At 45.9% G+C, this 24982-nt stretch overlaps 1 protein-coding gene across 4 annotated transcripts; it reads right to left on the bottom strand.

Annotated features, from left to right (window-relative positions):
* RNF20 (ring finger protein 20) lies at window positions 1–24417 on the bottom strand. Of its 4 annotated transcripts, none has more exons than XM_048851164.2 (21): window positions 24335–24368; window positions 19834–19906; window positions 19377–19537; window positions 18979–19146; window positions 18726–18873; window positions 18364–18546; window positions 17089–17207; window positions 15989–16135; window positions 15634–15711; window positions 15171–15290; window positions 14057–14236; window positions 13686–13821; window positions 9666–9787; window positions 8878–9266; window positions 8167–8284; window positions 5769–5918; window positions 4352–4564; window positions 3265–3390; window positions 2002–2142; window positions 1449–1550; window positions 1–1210 (listed from the first exon to the last, which is right to left on the bottom strand). In XM_048851164.2, the coding sequence occupies exons 3-21, from the start codon at window positions 19503–19505 to the stop codon at window positions 1034–1036; spliced, it is 2946 nt and encodes a 981-aa protein (XP_048707121.2). In that variant the 5' UTR covers window positions 19506–19537; window positions 19834–19906; window positions 24335–24368; the 3' UTR covers window positions 1–1033. The 4 variants fall into 4 exon arrangements, with proteins under 4 accessions (XP_048707121.2, XP_048707124.2, XP_048707123.2 ...); XM_048851167.2 differs by lacking the exon at window positions 24335–24368 and adding an exon at window positions 22466–22633; XM_048851166.2 differs by lacking the exon at window positions 24335–24368 and adding an exon at window positions 21782–21799.
* Window positions 24418–24982: the final 565 nt, after the last annotated feature.

Here is a 24982-nt window from a genome sequence, read left to right as displayed (position 1 = left end):
AATGGAACCACAGTTTTTATTGGAGTTTGTGTAGTACAAGAATAGTCCTTGTGGCAAAGCTGTACCAAAGTAACCACTACAAATCGTCTTCTGGAAAATAAGGACACTGCTAGTGAGGCGCCAGCTAGGTGGGAGGGAACAGAAAAGTGTCCATATTTCATCCAGACCTAATGGGGCACATCAATGGAATGCTATTCTCGAGGATTCTCCTGTACTTCTCTCTCGCTCCTTCCTGACATTAAGGTGTATGCAGCATGCCTTTGGGCTGGGAATGCAACATCTTCTCAGCTGCCCCAGCTTTTTCTACGGCTCTCCTTGCAGATTCTGGCCCTGAATCAGAAAGGTACTTAACCATGTGCCTAACTTTAAGCATACAAGTCTTCCCACTCAAGTCAACAGTACTTGTGCTTAAGTTCCCTCCTGCCTCAGGGCCTTTAACCGGTAGGCTATTCACATCAAAAAACCCTACCAGAATAAAAAAGTTCGGTGTGCTGCCCAGCCCTTCCAAGCACCCCTACAAAAACAATCACCAGCACACAAACACACAGAGGGGGACATTTCTAGGAAGGACACAAGTTTCCCATCTTCCAATAGGTTTGTTGTAATCAGAGGAAAAGGTTTTAAGGGGGGGGAGGGGGGAATTACCCTATCATCATCCATTTAATACCCAAAGCTGACTTGCTATTTCAAGGCCTCAGGCTCATCACCCCTGGGGTTAGGGTTGAGTTAGGCTTTATTACTCCACAGCAGCAACCCCAACTCAGCAGTGTGGAGGAGGTGAGTGGGAATGACCATTGTGGGGTGGGGGTCCCATCAAGATTAAAGGGAAAGGCAGAAAGGAAGAGAAGATGAGCAGAGATCCCAAACCTGCCTCGCCCCACTCCCTAACCCAGGGTCACTTGTTCTGGAAGAGAACGTGGGTGGTGGAGAAGCAGTGACTGCCCTGCTGGTGACAGACAGACAGACAGACAGACAATCAGAGAAAGGGGCTGGGTGGTCGGCGGAAGAGATGACTCTCTCTCCGTGGCGAGACTCAGCCGATGTAGATCCGATGGAAGTCGTTGGCACCAAAGGCAGCATTACACTTGGGGCACTTGCGCTGCCTAGTGTCATAGCGCGTCTTCACACACTCAAAGCAGAAGACGTGAAAGCACTTGGTGAGCACAGCATCCTTCTTACGCATGTTGCAGCATGGACAGGTCAGACGCGCCTACAGGAGAAAAATGCTGCCGTGAGAGTCTAAGCTACCACACGTGACAGACCTTGGCTGAGCTTTCAGGTGCCCCAAGTGGAAAATACACCACCATGGAAAGCAGACTTTACCTTCTGCCCTAGGAGAAGGTGGTCCTCCAGTTACACAGTTAGGGAAGGCCAGTACTGAATGAATAGGAAGACTAAACCCTTTGGCTAGGAAAGAGTTAACAGGGGAGCGTGACAGAGTTTCTCACCTTGTAATCTTTGATCTCCTCCATCAAGATCTCATCACAGTTGGGCACCATATCAGGTTTCTTTGTAGTCTCCAACTTCCTACGCAACCTGGAGATGTCCTCCTGCAGGAGGATGAGAGACCAACAAACAAATTATTGGAGCCATTTTTCCAGAGAGCTTGTGCTTCAAGGGTACAGAACTGGGGCCCTTAAAGTGCATGGTAAAATATGCCAATGCTGTGCTTCCAACCATCTCTTCCCAGTGCACTGTAGAACAGCTCTTCACAGGAAAAAAGTGATTATATTAGATCTGTACTGGAATGTTGTCAGATCTCAAACTGGGCCAAGCCACAGGGGCTGAGTGCAGAAGGTAGGGGAAGTGAGAAAAAGGACACAGGCAGGGGCCAAAATGACTTATGGAGGAAGCTGGAAACAAAATGAAGTTGAAAAAAACCTGGAGAGCAGTGGGCGGGAGAGGGGGATATGATATGGACCCTTTTGAAGTTTCACTCTGGCAGGCAGAGGCAGACTGACTAGAGATGGAGAGTGAGGGACTGTGGTCTATGGCACGTACCTGAGCCCGTTTGAAGTTGAACATATCCTTCTCTTTAGTCACACTGTTCTCCACAATCTCATCCTGAAAGTCATGTAGCTTCTTCTGAGCCAGCTCTAACTGTGCTTTGAGATCATCAGCAAGCTGGGCTGCATCCATTGCCTGTCAAAGGAGATGGCCATAGGATCATAGATATTGGAGATGGAAAAAACCTAGAAAAATCTTCCAGTCCCAATCCCTGCCCGCCCAAGACTGTGCCCCACAGTACTTTCAGGGTTTTCCCTCCAGTCTAGTTTTAGAAGATCCAAGCAAAGTGATTTACAGGACTTCCCTGGAGGGCCTGCTCAACAACCTGAAATTTCACTGTCAACGAGTTCTTGACAGTCAGCCTAAACGTTCCCTTTCGTAGTTTAATTCTTTAGTGAGAAACGCAGAGTAAGACTAATGCCCCTCCTTGGTGTTTATACCCTTCAAATATGTATAGCCTTATGTCTCCATGGTCCTGTTGCTCCTGGCTCTATTACCTTGTAGATATTTTGCCACTGTTCTGTTATTTAAACCAGATAGAGAACTACCACAATCATTATTTTTCCTCTTATGAAAGCCAGTATCTCATTTTCTTTGCTCTAGTCTTCCAACACCCCGCTAACTGTTCCTGATTTTCTTTTTTAAATTTGCCAGGGGATCAGTAAATCGTTTAGCTAAATTCTCTTCATACCATAGGATGCAAAATCCAGAACAGCCGACTGTTGGTTACAAAGGGGTGCTTTTATCTTCCTTCCTTAATAGTTGTTCAGATTTCTCTCCCAACATTTTTCTTGACAAGAGATTTAGAAAGGAGGGTAGAATCAGCGATACCAGTCCATCTAATTCCACTCCTTATTAACAGACCTTTTTTTTATTGCCCCTAGATATATTAATTAAAACCTCTCTCATTCCTCTGATGTCTTCATACTCTTTTACTGTCTATCTTTTCTCTGCAGGCCTTAACAGACCCTGATCATATTCATTTGGCTGCCTCCTCTTTTTCCATTTGCAGTTTAGTTTTCCTTTTACCCTCAGCTCTCTTCTCAGTGTTTCATGAAACCACTTTGATTGCTCTTGTTCCTTGCATTCTTTATCAGTCTATTGTGCTTTAATCAGAACATTATTTGGTATTCCTCTGCCTTCTGCCACAATGGTGTAATGACATGGAATACCAAAATCCATCAGAGAAATCCAGTGCTAGCAGCCTTCCACAGGATGAAGAAAACTCAAACTTGTGAGCCAACGGTTCATGCTCACCTTGCGTTTGTTCATCTCCAGAGCCTGGGTTCGGAGGCCTAGCTCTTTCTCTCCAGTGCCTATATTGCTCTGTAGCAGGTGTTCCTTTTCCTCCAGCTTCCGCACAACCTGTAACTGAGCATCCACCTTCCAAACGAGAAGGGTGGAGGAAGGAAGAGAAACGTTTGCTGCTGATATTTTGTCTTTGAATTTTCTTCTCCTTCCCAGATCACTATATGCTGCAACCATCACATTTCCCTATCACTGTGTTTTCTCTCCTCCCACTCCTACAACCCCACTTCTCTCTCTTAGGATGGGGACACATGGACAATCAACAGAGGTCAAATTATACATTCAATCAAAGGGACATTTTCCCACAGCTCCAATGTGAACCTTCCTAAACCCAGCAATCGAACACTCAATAACTGGTTGTTAAACATATCTAGCCCGCTCCTTTGGAAGAGCACTTAGTGGAATCAGTCAAAAGCAATGGACATTTCCATGTAGGCTCCAAGAAGAGGCCTGTGGGAGGGGACAGCAACTAGAGTACCTTTTCTCATGTGATTAAAAAATCCCTCACCTTTTCCTTCTCCCAGCCCTACGTAGTGGTAAACTTCTCTCTCAGAAATTTCTCATTGCATTGGTCAGAGGCCCCACAAACAGTGGGGTGCGCCCCCTAGGGGGGGCACAGAAGAACATTCAGGGGGGGCGTGGTGGTGTCCAGGCTGGCCCCCACTGGGGCAGGGAGGGAGCACCACCCAGCCCTGCCCCACCCCCAGCCCTGGCTCCGCGCCTGGCCCGTCCTCAGCCTGATCTCTACACCCGGTCATGGTTGCGCTCCTGCCTCTGCGACTCTGCTCCCGGCCCCAGACCTGTCCCCAGCTGTGGACCCCTTCCCCCCATCCCCCCGGCCTGTGGGGGAACCGTGGCCCCACTCCCAGCTTCAGCAGGGACAGGGGAGGGACAACTCTGAACACTTTGGGGACCACTGGCATCTTTCAATGCACTACTGAAGAGGTTTAAAACAAGTCTAAGCAGCAGCTTGCCCTGATCCACTGGGGGAATGTCCCTACCCATCCTGTTTTCCCATCACCCCTCTTCTGGTTACCTGTGTCTTCAGGGTCAGGACCTGGTCTGCCAGCTCCTCCTTCTCCTCCTTCAGTAGTTTGTGGATCTGGTTTGACTTGATGCGTTCTGACATCAGCTTGAAGTTGGCATCATCCTTCTCCCGCAATTGCTGCATAAGGCGAATGTTCTGCTCTTGCATATCCTCAAAGGCTTGACCGGTGACATCCATTTCTGAAAGCAGGGCCTCTTCTTCCTAGAACAGAGATGAAACACACTGTAATTGGATTTCTCTTTTCCCCTCCACTATAGGGCGCTGAAACGCTAATACCCTCTACCTTTATTTTAAGGAACAGAATTTAGTGTTGGTGAAAGATGCAGATCAACATCCTGGAGAACAGTAACATCCCTTTACCCAAAAAACAGTCACAACACTGAACTGAAGGATGCTCCACTAGGGGACAGATGGTAGTTCAGTCTCCATAGGCATTCAGTCCTTGATCTCTGTGCTAGGAAAGCCAACAAAGGTGAAAGTTGGCTCTGTTACATGGCCACCTCTCCACTAGGAACTAGACAGAGACCCGTGACCTGTTTAAAATTAGTTGATTAACAGCCATCAGATGGTAACATCTTTCAGCTGAATTTGAATTTAGGTCAATTAATCTAAAAGTCAATGATTCCATAGCTCATTACTACTCCCCCGAGCCATCCAGCCCCCTTAAACTCTGTCTTAAAATTCACAAAGGAAACAGGCAAGGTGGGATCAATCAAAGATCTCCACTATTAACTGACAAGGAACAGGGACATGCCCCATGTACTGATGCTCTATTCACCCTCACACAATTCTGCCTTCGTAATGCAGAATTTTCCAATCAACCAAAGTATCTGTTCCTTATACAATGGTATTTGTGTTATGTACACTACACCAATTGTTGCTATTTCTGAATCATATAAACTGTGAGCTTGTCTTAATTCCAAAGTGAATTAAGATATTCAGAATTAAAGTGGCCTTCATTCTGTTTAAGAGTGGCCACAAAGGAGTTTAATACAGTTAACTAATCCACTATGCATTCATAACTTTAGTTAATTTGGATTAATTTTCCTGAGTGTCCCTGTTTGGCCACGCTCTGTATAAATCTAGTGTAATTTAAAAATGCAACACCATCTTACCTCACCGCAGACTGACCCTCCCATCTCCTCACTCACCCCATGCATTACTCGCCTCAGCAGTGTTACTCTAGCCCGATGTGTGTGTGTGAAATTAACTCTTTCCTCACTCTGTCCCAGTTACACCATGATGATATTGCCTTACATGGCCATGTGCAGAGTTGGAATATCATCTGATGGAGGTGGCGGATGCGGGGTAGAAGTGCTCTCTTGATTAATTCCAGCCATTCCCTGATAAGGTTTGCCCCACAAGAAGGCCTTACTAAGAGGGCATTTCCATAAGCTCCTCTCACCTGCTTGGCCATGGCTAGTTTCTTCTGCAGATACTCGATCTGCTCCTCCACTGCCCGGATCTTGCGTAGAGCATCCTCATCTGCCATTTTTTTACTTTCTTTTTTCTCCTTGTCTTCCAGGTCCTTCACCCTCTGCCTCAGCTCATCCAGCTACAGCAAGGAAAAAATGGGATGAGATGGGGGGGGAAGAGCGAAAGAGCTCTGAGGCTAGACAGGGAATAGAACAGCAAGAAGGACTCTGCTAAGAAATCAACCTTCCCCACAATTTTCCAAAGCCACAGAGAAACATTTCTTTAAAAAAAAAAAAGGGGGGGGGGAGAAAGACCCATTTTCTCATCTAGTCCAGTTCCCCAGCATGATGTTAGGAGGTACTATGCTGTTGGAGGTGTTGCTGTAATAACTGGCCCACAAATTTATCCTAACTGTGAGGAGTGAGAGCTCATTAGATGTCACAATAACCTATAACAATCAATGTTGATGGGAAAAGGTGCAAAAGGGAAATAGACAGATTAAATTAATCCAAACAAAAAGGCCCACTGATATAATTCAAGGACGGTTTTAAAATCATGCCTGCTAAACAAGAAAAGTTTGGGACTGGAAATCAATGGTCCGAAATTGGTGTGTTGGAAATTAGGCTTAATTGAGGGCAAAATAATGAGGGGATGGGCTATTCCACCCATCACTCCCTTTGGGGTCCTCAAAAAGGCTTTGGGGGTAAAAATTAGCAAAGGCAAAACAAAGGGGGACAATTGCTAACTGAAAGAAGAAGCAGAAGGAGAAAGTTTCACCATCAAAACTGCCACCCCTAGTATCTCCTGGGACCCAAGGATCCATTGGAATACCACTGGGCCTTCATTGACCTAATCACAAGAGATGTCCTGACCAGACCAGGCCAAAAAGGGGATGCAAATGACATCGCCACCTCCACTGGCTCTGGCTAAATCCCAAACACTACCTGGGATATAAGATTCTCTGTCTCTCACAAGGGTCCTTTTCCTTCCCTGCCTTATTTCTTTTCTTTCCTATCCCTCTTCTTTTTCCTTCTATTTGACAAGAGTCTGGCTTAGCCGGCCAAGAGTGCATATTTTGCAACACTGCTGTGAGCCTATGACGAGAGAGGCAACTAAAAGCAATGCCCTAAACAGCCTGATACTGAAACAAATCTGCCAGATCCCTAAGTGGTTGTAAGACCTGATGTGCCTGTTTTACTTGCAGCCTTGCTGCTGGAAAAACTCACTACCAAAAACAGAAGCTGCATTTTCTGTCACTGTTGTTCTCCCCACCCCTTGTTCATCTTGTCTTTTAGAAAATGGATTGAACTTTAACAACAGCTCCAGCCCATCTCAACAAACTTCTTCTCTTTTCCCCAAAAGAACAGTTACTGCTATCTTTAATACCATCTAAAAAAACCTGTCAAATAGGGGGGTTTCCCCTCTAAAAACTTTCTAGCTAAGGGGAAAGGGAACAAGCTATGTTAAAATAAAAGCCTTACATGATACTTTACATTTCAAATGCTTTCCCTTTTTCCCTGTATCTTTAATAAAAGGTTAAAAAATGGGTGTGCTTGCCATGGCATTAGGCAGGCTGAGGTCTCTGTATACCAAACCTTTTCTCAAAATGTGTGATGTTGAACGGTGACAGGGTCATGTTAACACCTTTAACTCTCTGGGCCCATTTATTCCATCTATAGGATGCGATATAAACTGAATTCCTGACCAGAATCACCATTAAAGATTCCATGGCACTTTCTTTTTAATAAGAGTAAATACATTAACCCTACTCTCGTGGTTAATCCTGTATCGATAATTACATTCTGCCTATCTACATTCCCTCTGCCATGTCATTGGGATATAGTATCCTTCACTTTCAATCACAAATCTTTCTCTGATTATCCAGTTTAGTTTTAAATACCTCAAGAGATGGGGTTTATACCTTTTCCCTTGGGAGATTATTATTCCACAGTCAAACTGCACTATAATAAATGTCTCCCTAATCATTCAAGTTTAATTTTCATCCCAGTTCTACCCCTTCAGGAAGCCTTTTCCCCCTTGCTGTTCAAACCACTCTAATACTTTTACACACACTAGAGAGCCAATAAGATGCACATCATCATGCTGGATAGTAACATTATTTGCCAGAAAGGTAGATGAGTGAATCATCAGCCAGATGGACACCTCACAACCTCAATGATGAAGGACCATTCAAGGGCCAGTCCTCTGCCTGCACTCCCAGTCTGTCCCAACCTTAAGCTGTCTGACAGAGGAAGAAGGGAAGGACATTCTGGAGTCAGGAAGAGGAAACAATAGCCCTACAACACGCTTGAGGAGGGCATTTCAAGAACAACCATTAGATGGTGAGGGGCAAGAGAAAAAGGAGGACAGTAATTGCACATAGTTACCTCAGCTTTGGCCTTCTTCTCGGCTGCCATGAGCTGAACTTTGTCTCTCTGTTCTTTTGGGGCTGAGCGGTACATGTCTAACAGCAACTTCATCTCCTTCTGGCTCTCCTGGGCTTTCCTGGCAACCGTGAAAGAAAAACAGCAATTTGAATATATGGGAGAAACGCTATGGTGTGATGCTGTCTGCCTGAAAGCAACAACAACATTCTCTCAGCATCCTCCAATGCAGGCTTCTGTGTGATTACTGGGCTCGTCCTACTGTGGGCACATGTACATACTGTACCTGGAACAATGCAGAAACACACATCGGAGGGTGAGCAGAGACATTCTGAAGTGGACTCAGACTAAGAAGGAAAGAGAGCAGCAGAAGAACTTACCTTGGTAGTAAACTCTAGACTTTCTCAGTCACTGATCCATGACAAGGAGGAGCATGGTCTTTGACTGGAAATCTGCACCTGAAAAGCCCCACCCCCTACAGATATCTGCAACCAGTAAGGTTTGTTGATTGAGGAGGACCTAAATACCACCTCCACTATGTGTTCCCTGGGCACAATCGTAACACCAGTGACCCAAGGAAAGAGTTACCTTTAACTCCAAAAGCTAGTGTCTTAATTCTGGTAATCAGGGGTTTCTAGCTATGCTCCCTGGACACCCCAGATTAGGGCACGATGCTGGAAAAATAGGAAGAAGAATTTCAACAGTACTTCTTACTTGAGATCAGCTTTCAGCTGCTTGATCACTTCAGCCTCTTTCTTCCTCCCATCCTCATGCTTCCCCTTCTCCTTGGTGGACTCTCTCTCCTTCTCAGACTCCTTCTGCTTCTGCTTCTCTCGCTCCCGTTCTTTTTCCTTCTCCTTTTCCCGCTCTCTCTCCTTCTCTTTCTCCTTCTCGCGCTCCCTCTCCTTCTCCCGTCTCTCGCGCTCCCTCTCCTCTTCATCTCGCTTGGCCTTGGCATCACTGGCATCCTCGGGGGCAGCCTTGGGCACAGACGCCTGGGCAGAAGAATCATCAGGCTCCTGTTTGATCTCCGGTGGTTCCTCCTTGGTCTCTTCAGTGCTGGACTGGGACTGCAGGAGGGCACTCCCACTGCGGGAGCGAGTCTGGGGTGGGGAGAGGGGAGCAATGGGGAAGAAACAAAGGGAAACAAAATCAAGTAAATGGAAGAAGTTCTCAGCCAGAACACATTTCTCACTGCCAGCCCTGTAGGATTCCCTTACACGTTTCCCTCAGAGATGCTATTGCCAATACTTTTAGAGAGCAGAATGCAGCCATGGAGGGAGGTCCACCCTGTGGGAGGTGGAAATCCAAGAAGAGGCTTCTGCATAGAGCCTGGCAGAAAACTGCAGTTTATCCCCTGGGGCCTGGTATACTTTTCCCAAAGCCTGTGGCACCAGAGAGACATTTACACAGGCAAACTATGAGAGACTGGTAGCCTATGCTTTGCCATAGCAGGTTTTTTCATCTTCCCCATTCTCTCCCAGCATCTCCAGCTCCAGTACCTTGCTCAGGTCGGACTGGGCCTCCCTCAGCTTGCGCTTGTACCTCAGCACTTCCCCCTTCAGCTGGTGGTTGTGATTCTGGAGGCTGCTGATGAGGTGACGCATCTCCCGATTTATTGGACCTATAAAAAACACACACACGTGGTCTAGTTATCACAAGCCACAATCAGCTCTGCCCTCCAGACCTCAGAGTATTTTTGTTGGTCTTTTGAAAAGTCCTTCCATTGTATCAGTATATTTCTGCTAATGATGTACCCAGAAGGGAATGAAATGCACCAGGGACAGGCAAAGGCACAGAGAAAGACTCATCTCCCTGCTCCAAGGCATGGTGGGTTGGACAACTGTACTGGTCCTATTTGCCACCGTATCTTCTTGCAAATCACCACTGTAGGTCTCTCTCAGCATTACTGCTTCACAAATTTCTTCTTCCCATCAAGAATCTGAGTACAGGAAAGCAGTGCTACCCCATCAGAAGTCTCTTATTTCAGTGCTATTTAAAAATAGCTTTTTGCCCCTCTCTGGTGGAATTTAAATATGCCAGGGTTCTGGTTATAAAGCCCAGTTTCCTAGACAAAATCCCCTCTCTAAGAAAAAGAGCTTCCAATAACGTAAGAGGGATATTCTCCCTACACAATCTCTCCACTACCAATAACCAACTAATTCTCAAATATCCTGGAAACCCTTGTAAGAACATTTGGCCACAGCCAGAAAGACAGAAGATAACTTGACACCAGTTTGTCTTACATGTCTAAGGAGCATTTTTTCTGAGACAGAGCAGTGCAAACAAGTATTTAACAAGAGCAGAGAAAGCTCCAAAGGCGGCATTCTGCTGAAATCATAGAAATGTCAGGCTAGAAGAGGCCTCAAGAGGTCATCTAGTCCATCCCTCTGCCTGAAGCACCCTGACAGGTGTTAGTCCAACGGTGACTCCAGGAGCCCCTAAATGCCAATTGGCAGAGTGTCCCCCGCAATAAAATAACTCACCTCTGGCCTGACACATTGCCCGATCACATACTTGTCATATAATGTATTATATGTAAACTGGCGACATGCTGGTCCCCGAAATCACTGTGTATATACAGGTTACATACAAAGATTTATAGAGGTGCACTGAAAATATGTTTTTAAAATGTGTTTGGGAGGCATCGATGAACCCAACCTGTTCTAGACAAAGAAATGTGTATTTGCTTGTCTGACTGACTTGGTTACAGGCAGAGGACAATGAGTACCTTTGCATGCAAAGTAAATAAACCCATCAAGCTAAACAAGCGGAGGAGAAAACCGTTTACCAATCGTGTTGGGTGACGGAATCTGCACCCTAGAAAGCCTTCCTGGCTCCTGAGTCAGAGACAATGGACTTTGAGTAACATAAGGGGAGCAAAAAAGATCCTTTAGTTATCCACCACTGGTGGGACATTGGGTACAGCACCCCTGTGGAAGCTGGATCCCCGAACATGAAGGGTTAGGGATGCTGACAACTTGATGCAAGAAACAATCGTTGTCAAAGCAATTTTCTAACTTGCTAAAATTAAGTTTTAGTCAATAGAAAGCATGTTTTGTTTTGTTTTGTTTGTAATCATATTGTCTCTTATTCTTGCTTAGTACAACTTAAATCTCTGCTCTTTGTTAATAAAAACTTATTCTTGTTTTAGTACAAAACCATCTCAGGGCTGTGTATTAAAGTGAAGTGTGAGTCCCCAGCTAATCTAACACGTTGATGTGTGCTCTGTCTGTCTCTTTGGAGGCAACAAACTTAATTGCTGTGAGTGTCCCATGAGAGGGACTGGACACTACTGGGAGACATCTTGGGGGAACTGAGGTTCACTGATTGTTACAGGCCAGGCAAGGTTTAGATTGGCATAGATTTGAAGAGTTTGCTAGCAAGGCAGACAGGCAGGAATATCAGGGAACTGACATACAACTTAGCAGGAGCAAAGCTCTCACCCTTGCTAAGGCAGAATGGTAACACAGTGGCTCACAGTTCTGCATGAACTGAGCATTATGTCACACCAACCTGTTCTTAAAAACCTCCAACAACAGGGATACCACAACCTCCTTAGGTAACCTGTTCCACTGCTTAACTATCCCTATAGTTAGAAAGTTTTTCCTAATATCTAACCTGAATCTCCCTTGCTGCAAAGTAAGCCAATTGCTTTTTGTCCTACCCTTGGTGGACCTGGAGAATACCTGATCATTTCCTCTTTATAACAACCTTTTACATATTTGAAAACTGTTACATGCCCCATCAGCCTTCTCTTCTCTAGATTAAACATTCCCAATTATTTCGGCCTTTCCTCATATGCCATGTTTTCTAAACCTTTTACTTTTGTTGCTCTCCTCTGGGCTCTCTCCAGTTTGTTCACGTCTTTCTTAAAGTGTGGTGCCCAAAACTAAACACAGTACTATCACTGAGGCCTCATAATGCCAAGTAGAACAATGTTCTCCTGTATCTTACACATGACACTCCTGATAATATATCCCAGAATGGGAGGACTTGTGGCACCTTAGAGACTAACCAATTTATTTGAGCATAAGCTTTCGTGAGCTACAGCTCACTTCATCGGTGCCACAAGTACTCCTTTTCTTTTTGCGAATACAGACTAACATGGCTGTTACTCTGAAACATATCCCAGAATGACATCTTACTTATTTTGCAACAGCATCACACTCTTGACTCATATTCAGTTTGATCTACTATAACTCCAGACCCTTTCCAGCAGTATTACCACCTAGCCAGTTATTCCCCATTTTGTAGTTGTGCATTTGATTTTTCCTTCCTAAGCGTAGTACTTTGCACTTGTCTTTGCTGATTTCAAACCAAATTCTCCAGTTTATCAAGATCATTCTCAGTTCTAATCCTGACCTCCCACTCTATCATTAATGAAAATATTGAATAGTACTGGACCCAAGACAAACCTATGTGGGAGCCTGGTATATATATCCTCCCAATTTGTCAGTGAGCCATTGATAATGAAGGCTATGATTTTGGCACAGGTATTTTTATTAAAAATCACAGACAGGATACAGGCAACAAACTAAATCACAGATTTATTGAAGCCCGAACTCCACTTCCCAGGACCAAAGCCCAAGCCCCACCACTCGGGGCTGAATTATTACAATTTTCAAGAAGTCAAAGAGGTCTCATAAAAATCACAGAATCCATGACTTCCATGACAGATTTGTAGCTTTACAGATAACTACTCTTTGATTGTGGTCTTTCAATCATTTGTGCAACCACCGTACTGTAATGTCATCTAGACCATATTTCCATAGGTTACTTATGAGAATGTCATTTGGGACAATGTCAAAAACCTTAAAGAAGTCCATATATATCATAGCTACTGCTTCCCCTCCACAATCCACTACCCTGTCAAAGAAGGAAATCAGATTGGTTTGGCATGATTTGTTCTTGACAAATCCACACAGCCTATTACTTTTCCCCTTATTACCCAGCAGGTTTGAACATATTGTTTAATAATTTGTTCCAGTATCCTTCCAGGTATCAAAGTTTGGGTGATTAGTCTATAATTCCCCAGGTCTTCCTTTTTCCCTTATTTGAAGAGAGGTACTATGTTTGTTCTTCTCCAGGCCTCTGGGACCTCACCCATTCTCTAGGAGTTCTTGAAGATAATCACTAAATGTTCAGAGATTAAGTACCTGAGGGCAAATTTAACTAGGCCTGGCTAATATGAATACATCTAAAATACCTATGAACTTTTTCATTTGTTCTTTGCCTATTCTTACCAAATATCCTTATCCTTTGTTAATACTAATGATGTTAAGTATTTGGTCACAGTTAAAGTGAAGACTGGAAGTAAATACTTCAGCCTTCTCTGTGTCATTGCTCTCCTTCCCATTAAGTCATGGACTAACACTTTCCTACATCATTCTCTTACTTCTAATGTATTTTTAGAACCTTCTCTTATTGTTTATGTCCCTTGCTAGTCATGACTCATTTTGTGCCTTAGCTTTCTGAAATACAACCTCTGTTTACAAACAAAATAGGAAAAAAAATGGTACCTGCTTGTTCATTGGCAGCAAGTGTCTGTTCAAACTCTATCCTCAGCATCTCATACTCCTTGCGGACCTGTGCCAGAGTGTCCTCTAGCTGGATCACCTCTGTGCGCAGCTTCTTGTGGAGACTGACCTCATCTCGCTGGGGAGTAAGAGGGGAGAGAGAGAGATTAGTGCTATGATCTAGGTGTCTCACATTTCCTCATCAACCTGCTTTTATAAAAGAGGAGAGGATTACTACCCTCCTAAAAAAACAGAACAACAACTGAGCTTGCAAAGACCACTGCAGAGTGCTTGGTCCACTCCAAGGCCAGTCAGAGGGCTAGGGCGGAGTGGGCGATCTGAAAGAGGAGAAGATGGAGGAATGAGGTGGTTACCTCGATGAGTTCCACCTGGCGCTGGTGTGTGCTGCGAGTGCCGTGAAGCAGAGTACGTGCTTCGTCCAGATGTGCCTTCAGCTGGAGACTCTCATTATACAGGACTGAGAACTGGGACTGCATGCAGCGGTACTCAGGAGTCTCCTTCACAGCCTCTTCCACCGCCCTCCGCAACTCCGCCTAGGCAGAGACATACAGTCCCATGAAGAAAAGGAGAGAAGCGGAGAGAAAAGAAATGTTACCTCAGAGTGGATGCCAACCCAGGGAGATAACAGAATTCCAAAGCCCATTCTCCTTCCACATCCTTCCTTTGGGTAGATAGAATTTCCACAGGGCAAGGTAATGGCTTTGTGAACGATCCCATTTGCAGGAGTTTTTCAGTACTGATTAAAGTTACTGGTTTAACAGCCTGGAGTCCAGAGACATGGCACAGACAGCAGCATGGTAAACTTCCCTTCACCACACAGCTAGCATGCCTGACCTGGACCTGGACAAGCCAGCTCTAGGAGTGAGGTAACTCATTCTCCTGGCTCACTCGATCTTCCTGTCACCCAGGCCATCATTTGAGGTAGCATCAAGTTGGAACAGTTCTGAGTCAGCTTGTTCCACCCATTGCAGAAGCTCTAAAACCCTTTTCTCCTCTTTCACTTCCATTTACTAGACTCTCTCTCTCAGTCAGATAATTGGATTTGTGGAGCATTGAGCTCTGCATTAGTTCCCCACAACCAGACTATGAGTTGGGGAGAAAGGTAACCCCTGTCCTTCTGGGCAGTTATTAGAGTTGACAGGTGGGCATTGAAGATTTAGTGAATTGATTAAACCAACACACAGAACAGGAAATAGACAGCTACGATTCCCTTTATTGACCACATGGTGTCACCATTATACCAGAAATGCTAGTAACAGCAAAACCCCAGGTTCCCATTAGCATCCTGACCTATTGCATATAAAACATCACCCAAGCACAGAGAATGTGCCTGAAACAGAGACAGACCAGAAAATCTAGCTTCACAGAAGGAACTAAAGAGCTTTTACACAGATTCAACAGAGTGAAACAGAGAGGAGCCAATCACATCCATCCGCCTTCACGTTTCCCAGAGAATTTTGCTCCTACCTTCAGTTTCTCATTCTGTGTCATCACCTCCTCGAGATCCTGGCGCAATTTTTCCAGCTCACTGAGGCGGTTCCCAGCCAGCTCCTTGTTCTCCTCCAGCTCAGCGTTCATTTCTTCAAACTGAAGAAGAAACACAAGAGTTTTTAAAAATGTATTGAAAAAACAAATTTTGTATCTATCTAGCTACAGTACTCATATTACCCAAAATACCATAGTATCAGTCTTTAATGTTTTTATCCTCATAACTCCTGTGACATATACAGGGCAGTGCTATTATCCTTGTTTTAGAGATTGGGAACCGATGCCCAGAGAAGCTAAGTGACTTGCCTGAAGTCACACAGGAAGTCTCAAGGGACTCAAACTCAGGTCTCCTCAGCCCTAGGCTACTGCCCTAACCACTGAACCATCCTTCTTCTCCCTCACCAATCATAGCCTCCCCTCACCCCACAGCCTTAGGTTTTACCTTGCGAGCATTGATGGTGATCGTACCCCCATAGAGGCTGCTCCCAGCTCCATATACCTTGTAACCTTTCGAATTCACCTGCAATGAGGATGAAGATTGTGTAACAAAAGTGTTTAGTACTTGAATCCTGCCCCACTTCCTAACCCATTCACACAAACAGAAGACAGTCACTCCATCCTTAGCTCACGTTTATTATGCCATTCCAATTAGCAGTGGTTTAGTAAGGTAGAGGAAGGCTCCATAAAGATCCCCCTCTCTTTCTCTCAGCAATATTCCCTCTGAAGATGTTAACAGGTGTTGCTGAGCTCCGAACTGCTCTAGCCCTGGCTCTCATTTCAAACAGCTTGGTGATTACCCGTTCCAGCACATCAGCGAGGTGCCGGTTGAGCCGCTGCTCTCTCTTGCGGATCTTGTCAATATCCCACTGAAGGTCCTCGATCATGGTCTCCAGCACACACACCCGTGACTCTGCCATCTCTACTTTCTCCTGCAACTTGGAGAACTGCAGCCAAGGAACAAAGGAGAGCATGGGTTAAGATAAGCAGCAGTGTCTGATTCACAGCCTTCCAGGATTGCTCAGCACTAACTTCACTCACTCAGTCTTGCCTTGTCATTTACTTTTAGTCTTTGGCAATTCTACAGTGTTCATTACCAGGGCATCTGTATTTTGCTCAGGAGTCACTCTGAGAAAAGGGGCAGGATAGCACTGACAGCGGTTCAAAATTTCAGGCCGGGGCAGTGAAGGAAAAAATGAGAAGTGAAGAACTCAAGACGTTTGCGGCTTTTGGTGAAGTTAGGTTGAAGCTGCCTAAATGCATTATATATGGGGCACTGAGTTCTGCATTTAAATATTTATTTCTTACACACATCCTTCAAGCGTTCATTTGACAGGCCAGCTTTCTAACTGGTTAACCAGAACTGGAATTTCAAGAGCTGAAGGAAAACCTGGCTAGTAATTCATACTCCTTGCAGGTAAAATCATTTTGTAATGAAGGCTCTTACACCTCAAATAACCATCAGAACAGAAGTAGTATGTCAGCTCCAATGTGCCAGCTGTTTTTAAGAGCATCTTAGTAGCAACTCCCTGCTTTCTCTCCCCCCCAACTATGCCCTCAATCCTCTTTTCCTCTAACAATAAAACCAGGTGTCCCTTTAACACTTGGATTTAGTTTATTGCTCCAGTCAAGTTTGCCATGTACTTTACCACATGATTCTGCTTCAGATTCACATAGAAGTACAGTGCACATTACAGTTCTCCAAAACTAATTACTCTTCCCTTAACCTTTGCTCAGAACTTGAATTCTTCAGACCTAATCATCCCTGGTGCTCTACAGTTCACCCTCTCCATGGCAGTAACATGCTTCCTGTGCAACAGTAACCAGGATCGTTCAGTATTCCAGACAGGGATCAAATAAGCACAAACACACAGACAGATTCCGTTTTTCTTTCTTGTACCTCTTGAGACATGATTCGGTGCTTTTCCTGGAGTAAATCAGCCAGTTCCTGCAGCCGTCCATTTTCATGTGCAAGGTAGGAATTTAGTTCCTGGACTGCTTCATCCACCAGCGACGCATCTGAAGGCAGTGGGAGGGAGGAAACGAAAGGGGAGTCATGGACCAGTGTCTTCAATTCAGCAATCAGCAAGCAAAGGGGAAGGGTAAACAACATAATAAACCTATTTAGGGTGGTGGAAAGAGAAAAGTGGAGGGGAATCTCAATGAAGACAGTTGCTCAACCCTTAGTTCTTATCTATTATGTAATTTCAGTTAACAGTCTCCCAAATATCATGGGTACCGCAACATTTAGGCACATCTGGGCAGTGGGGAAAATTATGGACAGAACAAGAATTCACTGTCTGTTGTGCAGAGCTGAGTGAGGCTTTCCTAAACATACAAACTCAAAACTCAGGCCAGCTTCACAGACTAGGGAACTGAGCCTAGGAATTAAGTGAACCTGAGGTCATTTTTATTTTGAGGTGAAAGACATGGAAATCTCAGCTGCTTTTGCAGAATTTTTCTTGAGTTCATTTGAACCTTACACAAAGAACCTTTTCAAGGAATTAGCCCGTTTGGAATTTGCAACCTTCCCTCAGCGCTATGTGGTTACCATACATCTCTGTGTCAAATAGTAACATACCCAAGGAATCAGACAGCTAACTTCTTGTACAGGTGAATTATTGCCTCAAACTACAAAGAATCCAAGAACTGTCCTCCAAAAGCCCACATTGCTGGTGAATTGTGAAAGGAAGGAGGCTGGTACCAGTTTCCATTGTTCCCACTTTGGATATAATTTCCACACTGCTGGTCTTGGCAGCAGCTTTTGTGTAATGGCAGGTTACGTCAGGGTTATAAGGTTCCATTGGGACTTCAGTATTTCCAAGTGGATAAGCAGGTGATTCAGCACTGGAGATGCCCGCCACCTAGACCCCACATACAAGGCACAGTTTTCAGCATTCAAGTAGTTTAACTATCTGAAGAAGGACTTCAGCACTGAGGGACAGATATTCAACAGAGCTCAGCAGCCAACAGACCCCACTGTTCTCAAATAGAAGCTGATGGGTGCTGAGTGCTTTGGAAAACCTGGGCATTCCATTCTGATGCTTAAGTCTGAGAGGGAAAAATCTGGCCCTTACCACTTACATGGCAGGAACTGGTTCACCCCTGATTCAATGTGTTAAGAAAGTTGGAATTTGCGAGCATAGGCTCTCACAGTCAACCGGCTCTGTCATACCTCCACTATTTAGCTTGTGGGACAGCATGTCCATCTTCTCCTGAAGCTTGTCATACTTTGTCACAATTTGGGCGACAGCTCGGCGAGAGGACTCCACACGCTCCTGCAGCTGAGACTCCATCTCCTCACTGGTACTGCTGGCCAGGGTGGCTAGGAAGGAGAATGCTGGCTCCAGCCCTTCTCCTGGGAGACAGAGGTGAAGGAAATGGACGAGTGTACATTTGTGTGTAGTGGAAGAAGTAGTCTCCAGTATCTGCAAATCATTCATTTTCCCAGAGGGCACAGAACATCAACACTTCCCTCAATGAAGTCCATCTTCCCAACCCGCCAAAGACAACATACTACATGGCACAAGGCCTCACCTCGCTCCCTCTCATCCTTACGTTCCTGATTGCTGTCTGAGTCTGGTTCTGGTTCTGGCACCACCAAGGCTTTTCGTTCAGACAGAAGGTCTCCAAGACCTTGCTCCAGGTCATAACGTTTAAGAATGATGCGGATATTTTCATCAAACTGGAAGAAGGGACAAATGAGAAGATACATAACTTGCACAGCATCAGAGTGAATGAGACAAGACCACAGAGAGAACAAGACAGCTCGACTGAGCATGCTGCGGACCTGACTCCAGTAGCGGTTCACAATCAGCAGAGAGGCATCATCGGTGGCCTGCCGCCGCTCCAGCTTCTCAATATGCTCACGCAGCTCATCCTCGATGGCCTGCCGCTGGTCCAACATCTCTGCCAGCTTTCGGTTCTTAGTCTGCAGCGTCCGGATGTCCAGCTCCTCCTGTGCAGAGGTGAGAATCACATCAGTGCAGTTAATGCAGCACAGGCCTGTTCTACCCCTTTCTATAAAAGGACCTTTCAGCAAGATCTTTGGGCTTGGGCGAGGATGAAAACAAAACAACATGGTGGAGTCGAGGAGGTTGGTTGTATTACTTGCAGGACATGGCTGGGATCAATTAGTTGGGGGTTTATTAAGGAAGAGGTTAAGTGGGGTGCTGCAGATATACATACTGTTGAGGAAACACCTCCTAACTTAATGGTCTCCACTGTGGTTCCTGAGTCTTCGACCCCTGCCTTTTTCTCTGGGGGCCCAGAGGGGCCAGGCTCTGCCGCCGCCCGCTTGTTGCCGACCCCAGACATTGTGGGTAAAGAGTGGAGATTCCCAGCTCTTCCTAAAACACAAAGAACAAGTATAATAAACATCTACCATCTAACCAGTACTATTTTAGGGATTTCTAGCATGCTTACCACTATGGTATCTGCATGCCTTACACACCACAGGAACACAAAACACAACAGCGGATTGTATACTCCAGAAAGAGACCCCATGAAGGATTTAGAAGATAAGGATTTAAAGTAAACATTACAAGAAATTGGCTGGGCTAGTATTATGAATGTCAGAACAATGTATGATGAGATACTACAATAAAAAATATTACTCCAACAAGTTCAGAACAAATCCTTGAACCTTGTTAGTGCCTTAACGAAAGACTCCTATTGCCTTCAATGGTCTTCGGGATCAGGCTCCTGGAGAGAATATCCTAGAACATTAGAAGTAAATTAAAACTTTGTAAGTGGATATGGTCATCTAACTTTGATATGTACATGCAAAGAAATCTAAGAACACTTTTTAAAATGCTTAGAGATCTACTGCTTAAAAGTGATATATAAGTGCTATGTATTATTCATTTTTTATTTTCACTGTAAGCTTTTTAGGATGGGGTTTGAGACCACTGTCAAGACCTGAATATTTCTTATAATATAAGCTCTGTGGGCAAGGATTGCATCTTACATGTTTGCACAGTGCTTAGATAAATGGGGCTCCTATCTTGAATGACCTACTGCAATATAGATATTTAAATGTTAATTTCTCATATACATATGTATTTTATTGTTTCTCTCCATTTTTATTTTAATGGATCTTAAATAAAAGACTTGAAAAATGCACCAATCATAAAAAATACCAACAAACAACAAGAAGGGGGACAGAACTGCTCCATCTGATGGCTTACAAAAGAGGTCTCAGATGTGGCAGGGGATTGGTACAGTGATGTTCTCCATCAGGATTCTCACACTGCAATTCCGACCAGAGTCAGGACTAAAGGGTTTGGTAACACTCCTCCTTATACCCCATACGTCTGCCGCACATTTGGACTCTGTTACAACTGTGCTAGAAGGAAATGCTGTGGTTCAGGGCTGAGGTGCACTGGCAAAGCTCAGCAGCAGATCTTTTCATATCTGCCAACATCTGAAGGCTATAAATAGGAACACTGGAGTGAAAGTCTGAGGCTATTTCTTTTAATTCCACTGAATCTACTGCTTTTTAAAGGCTTATTAATACTCCTTGACCTATATATTGAGAAAGGAAGGAGTGGAGACTTCCTGCAGCAAACACACCATAACTTGGTTGAAGTAGCCTGTGTAATCACACACAGTTTCCCTATATTTTACTGTTTTTAAATGAGGTGCATGTGAATGGGGTACTGGACATTTAAACCTAGTGCAGGGGTTCTCAAACTGGGCGTCAGGACCCCTCAGGGAGTCACGAGGTTATTACATGGGGGGGGTCACAAGCTGTCAGCCTCCACCCCAAACCCTGCTTTGCCTCCAGCATTTATAATGGTGTAAAATATATTTCAAAGTGTTTTTACTTTCTAGGGGGGCTCGCACTCAGAGGCTTATTATGTGAAAGGGGTTACCAGTTCAAAAGTTTGAGCATCACTGACCCAGTGCTAGTGAAAAGCATTAGCTTGATGATCCTGAAGACTGAAATCCTCCAGGAAATGAAGAAAGCAGCAGCATGTTTCTCCACACTGTCCAACCTCTAAGCTGGCTCAGTCCTTGGCCTCCCCACATCCTATTGCTTTTATAAAATGACCCTCAGTTGCATTTTTAAGAGAATTGTTAGATGAGCCTATGAGATTACATCAGGAAAGTGGCACCATAACAATCCTTATTGACCAAATTTCTCCCACCATAGTCAGATCCAATCCTCCCTGAAGTCAGTGGGAGTTATGGGTGCTGGCCACTTAATATAAAGAGAGGTAGAGACCCTACAAGTCCTATTGAATTGAAAGGAGGGTCTAGGAGCAGGTTTTTACAGTTTGTCCATCTTATGAAGAATTTTACGGTCGGTGTTTCAAGAATATCTTTAAAGGGCCACTCTCCATTTTAATTTGGCCCCCAAATAATTTTAAAAGTAATAATCTGCAAAATTCAAGACCACCATTTCTATTACAGGTTTCCCCCCAAATTGGGATTAAACCAAACCAAACAAACCAATAAACACTTCCTAGAAGTGTTTTTTACCCAAGCATTGTAGCACTGTACTAGTGCAGGAGAACCTGCATGAAACAGACTAGTTCATTTTCAGGGCCAGATCCTCAGATGATGTAAATGGACACAATTCAACTGACCTCTCTGATGCTGAGCCCATTCACAGGAGCTGAAGATGTACCTCTACCTACAAGCTGATCATAAACAAATATAGTTTTTAAACTTCTTTCCATTTTAATCATTTACGGTGGTATTTCTAATAAAGCTAAGAAATTAGGTTCCAAACCTGCAACCACTTGCTTTGCAAGCATATGTGAGTAAAGTAATTAGGCATGTGCATTAAATCAGTGGTTCTCAACCAGGGGCACGTGTACGTACCTCTGGGGGTATGCAGAGGTCTTCCAGGGGGTATATCAAGTCATCTAAATATTTGCCTAATTTCACAACAGACTACATCAAAAGCATTGACTAAAATTTCAAACGGAAAATGATTTGTTTATACTGCTCTATACACTGAAACGTAAGTATAATATTTATATTCCAATCAATTTATTTTACAATTATATGGTAAAAAAAGAAGTATTTCAGTGGTAGTGTGCTGTGACACTTTTGTTATTTTTATGTCTGATTTTGTAAGCGAGTAGTTTTGAAGTGAGGTAAAACTTGGGAGTACGCAAGACAAATCAGATTCCTGAAAGGGGTACACTAGTCTGGAAAGTTGAGAGCCACTGGATTAAGTGCTTTGCTCAATCAGAGCTTTATTTTGCAAGACGCTCTTTTAACTTGACAGTGACCCTTTCAAGTGTCTTAGGTTTTGAAGTCACCTTCATAAAGCTTGTTACAGCAGGTCCACACAGTCCTTGAAATGTCCTTATAAAGAGCCTTGACATCTGCAACATCTATAAGTTCAAGTCTCTCCTTCTCCCACTCCCTTCTCTCTCTCAAATTTGACTGAAGGAAGATTTTCAGGTTTCAGAGGAACAGCCGTGTTAGTCTGTATTTGCAAAAAGAAAAGGAGTACTTGTGGCACCTTAGAGACTAACCAATTTATTTGAGCATGAGCTTTCGTGAGCTACAGCTCACTTCATCAGATGTATACCGTGGAAACTGCAGCAGACTTTATATACACACAGAGAATATGAAACAATACCTCCTCCCACCCCACTGTCCTGCTGGTAATAGCTTATCTAAAGTGATCAACAGGTGGGCCATTTCCAGCACAAATCCAGGTTTTCTCATTTGTGCTGGAAATGGCCCACCTGTTGATCACTTTAGATAAGCTATTACCAGCAGGACAGTGGGGTGGGAGGAGGTATTGTTTCATATTCTCTGTGTGTATATAAAGTCTGCTGCAGTTTCCACGGTATACATCTGATGAAGTGAGCTGTAGCTCACGAAAGCTCATGCTCAAATAAATTGGTTAGTCTCTAAGGTGCCACAAGTACTCCTTTTCTTTTTGGAAGATTTTCAGTTCCTTGTGTTTAACAATTTCCCCATTTTTCAGGAGAACATGCTTTTGTTATTTCGGTGATCGTTTTTCCACAGAGAGCATTGTTAACAAGAAACAACAAGAAACCAGAACCAACAGGCTGACAGAAAAAAAAAAAAACACTCTCACAAAATATCTGTGCATGCCCTCCTACCCTCAGGGGTGATATCCACAATACCACACATAGATAAGGCACTGATAACCCACTGATCAAGTTAAATCCCCCCGCCCCCCCCCCCACTCAGACCAGGGACAGAGCTGATACTGACCCCCCAACATACACAGACCAGAGGCTAACCCCTACACATCACAATGAACTGATACTCCCCCTCTCCCCTATCCCAAGGTCAAGTCCCCCACTTCCTTTCCCTGACATTTCCCCCCACACACCCTAGCACAGATGCCAGTCCCCCTTCCCCTCCCCCCCACCCCCAGCCCAGGGGCCAAATCCCCCCGACACTCCCGCCCCCCCACCCCCAGCCCAGGGGCCAAATCCCCCCGACACTCCCTCCCCCCCCACCCCCATCCCAGGAGCCAAATCCTCCCTCCCCCTGACACTCCCTGCCCCCCACCCCCAGCCCAGGGGCCAAATCCTCCCTCCCCCCGACACTCCCTGCCCCCCACCCCCAGCCCAGGGGCCAAATCCCCCCTCCCCCCGACACTCCCTGCCCCCCACCCCCAGCCCAGGGGCCAAATCCCCCCGACACTCCCTCCCCCCCCACCCCCAGCCCAGGAGCCAAATCCTCCCTCCCCCCGACACTCCCTGCCCCCCACCCCCAGCCCAGGGGCCAAATCCTCCCTCCCCCCGACACTCCCTGCCCCCCACCCCCAGCCCAGGGGCCAAATCCCCCCGACACTCCCTCCCCTCCCACCCCCAGCCCAGGAGCCAAATCCTCCCTCCCCCCGACACTCCCTGCCCCCCACCCCCAGCCCAGGAGCCAAATCCTCCCTCCCCCCGACACTCCCTGCCCCCCATCCCCAGCCCAGGGGCCAAATCCTCCCTCCCCCCGACACTCCCTGCCCCCCACCCCCAGCCCAGGGGCCAAATCCCCCCTCCCCCCGACACTCCCTGCCCCCCACCCCCAGCCCAGGGGCCAAATCCCCCCTCCCAGGCACTGAGCTCCCCACCGAGCTGCTCCCCCCAGCCCAGGCACCCCGGGACCCAGCTGCCCCCCCAACCCGGCCCTGATCCTCACTCACTCACCCCCGGCCCGGCCACTGCGCCTCACCTCCGGCCTCCCACCCCTGACCCTGCAGGAAGCGGTCGGTGACAGCCGCTCCGCCAATCCCCGCCAGCTTCTCACGTAGTGTGTCGCCCTTCGTAAACATGGCGGCCATCTCCCGTTCCCGTCCACGGGCTAGGACGCCAGGCTGCCCTTCGTAAACATGGCGGCCATCTCCCGTTCCCGTCCACGGGCTAGGACGCCAGGCTGCCCTTCGTAAACATGGCGGCCATCTCCCGTTCCCGTCCACGGGCTAGGACGCCAGGCTGCCCTTCGTAAACATGGCGGCCATCTGCCGTTCCCGTCCACGGGCTAGGACGCCAGGCTGCCCTTAGTAAACATGGCAGCCATCTGCCGTTCCCGTCCACGGGCTAGGACGCCAGGCTGCCCTTCGTAAACATGGCGGCCATCTCCCGTTCCCGTCCACGGGCTAGGACGCCAGGCTGCCCTTAGTAAACATGGCGGCCATCTGCCGTTCCCGTCCACGGGCTAGGACGCCAGGCTGCCCTTCGTAAACATGGCGGCCATCGCCCTTCTCACTTCCCTTGAAATCAGCGGAAGCGAGGAGCCTGAGTGTCTTGGAGGACCTTGATTTATGATCCTCCTGTTCCATTGCCCTCCGCAGTCAC

Source organism: Caretta caretta, chromosome 5 (genome assembly GCF_965140235.1).
Source record: "Caretta caretta isolate rCarCar2 chromosome 5, rCarCar1.hap1, whole genome shotgun sequence".
Taxonomy (NCBI): Eukaryota; Metazoa; Chordata; order Testudines; family Cheloniidae; genus Caretta; species Caretta caretta.
The sequence above is the reverse complement of the archived record's forward strand: the minus strand, read 5'-3'. Positions and strand labels throughout refer to the sequence as shown.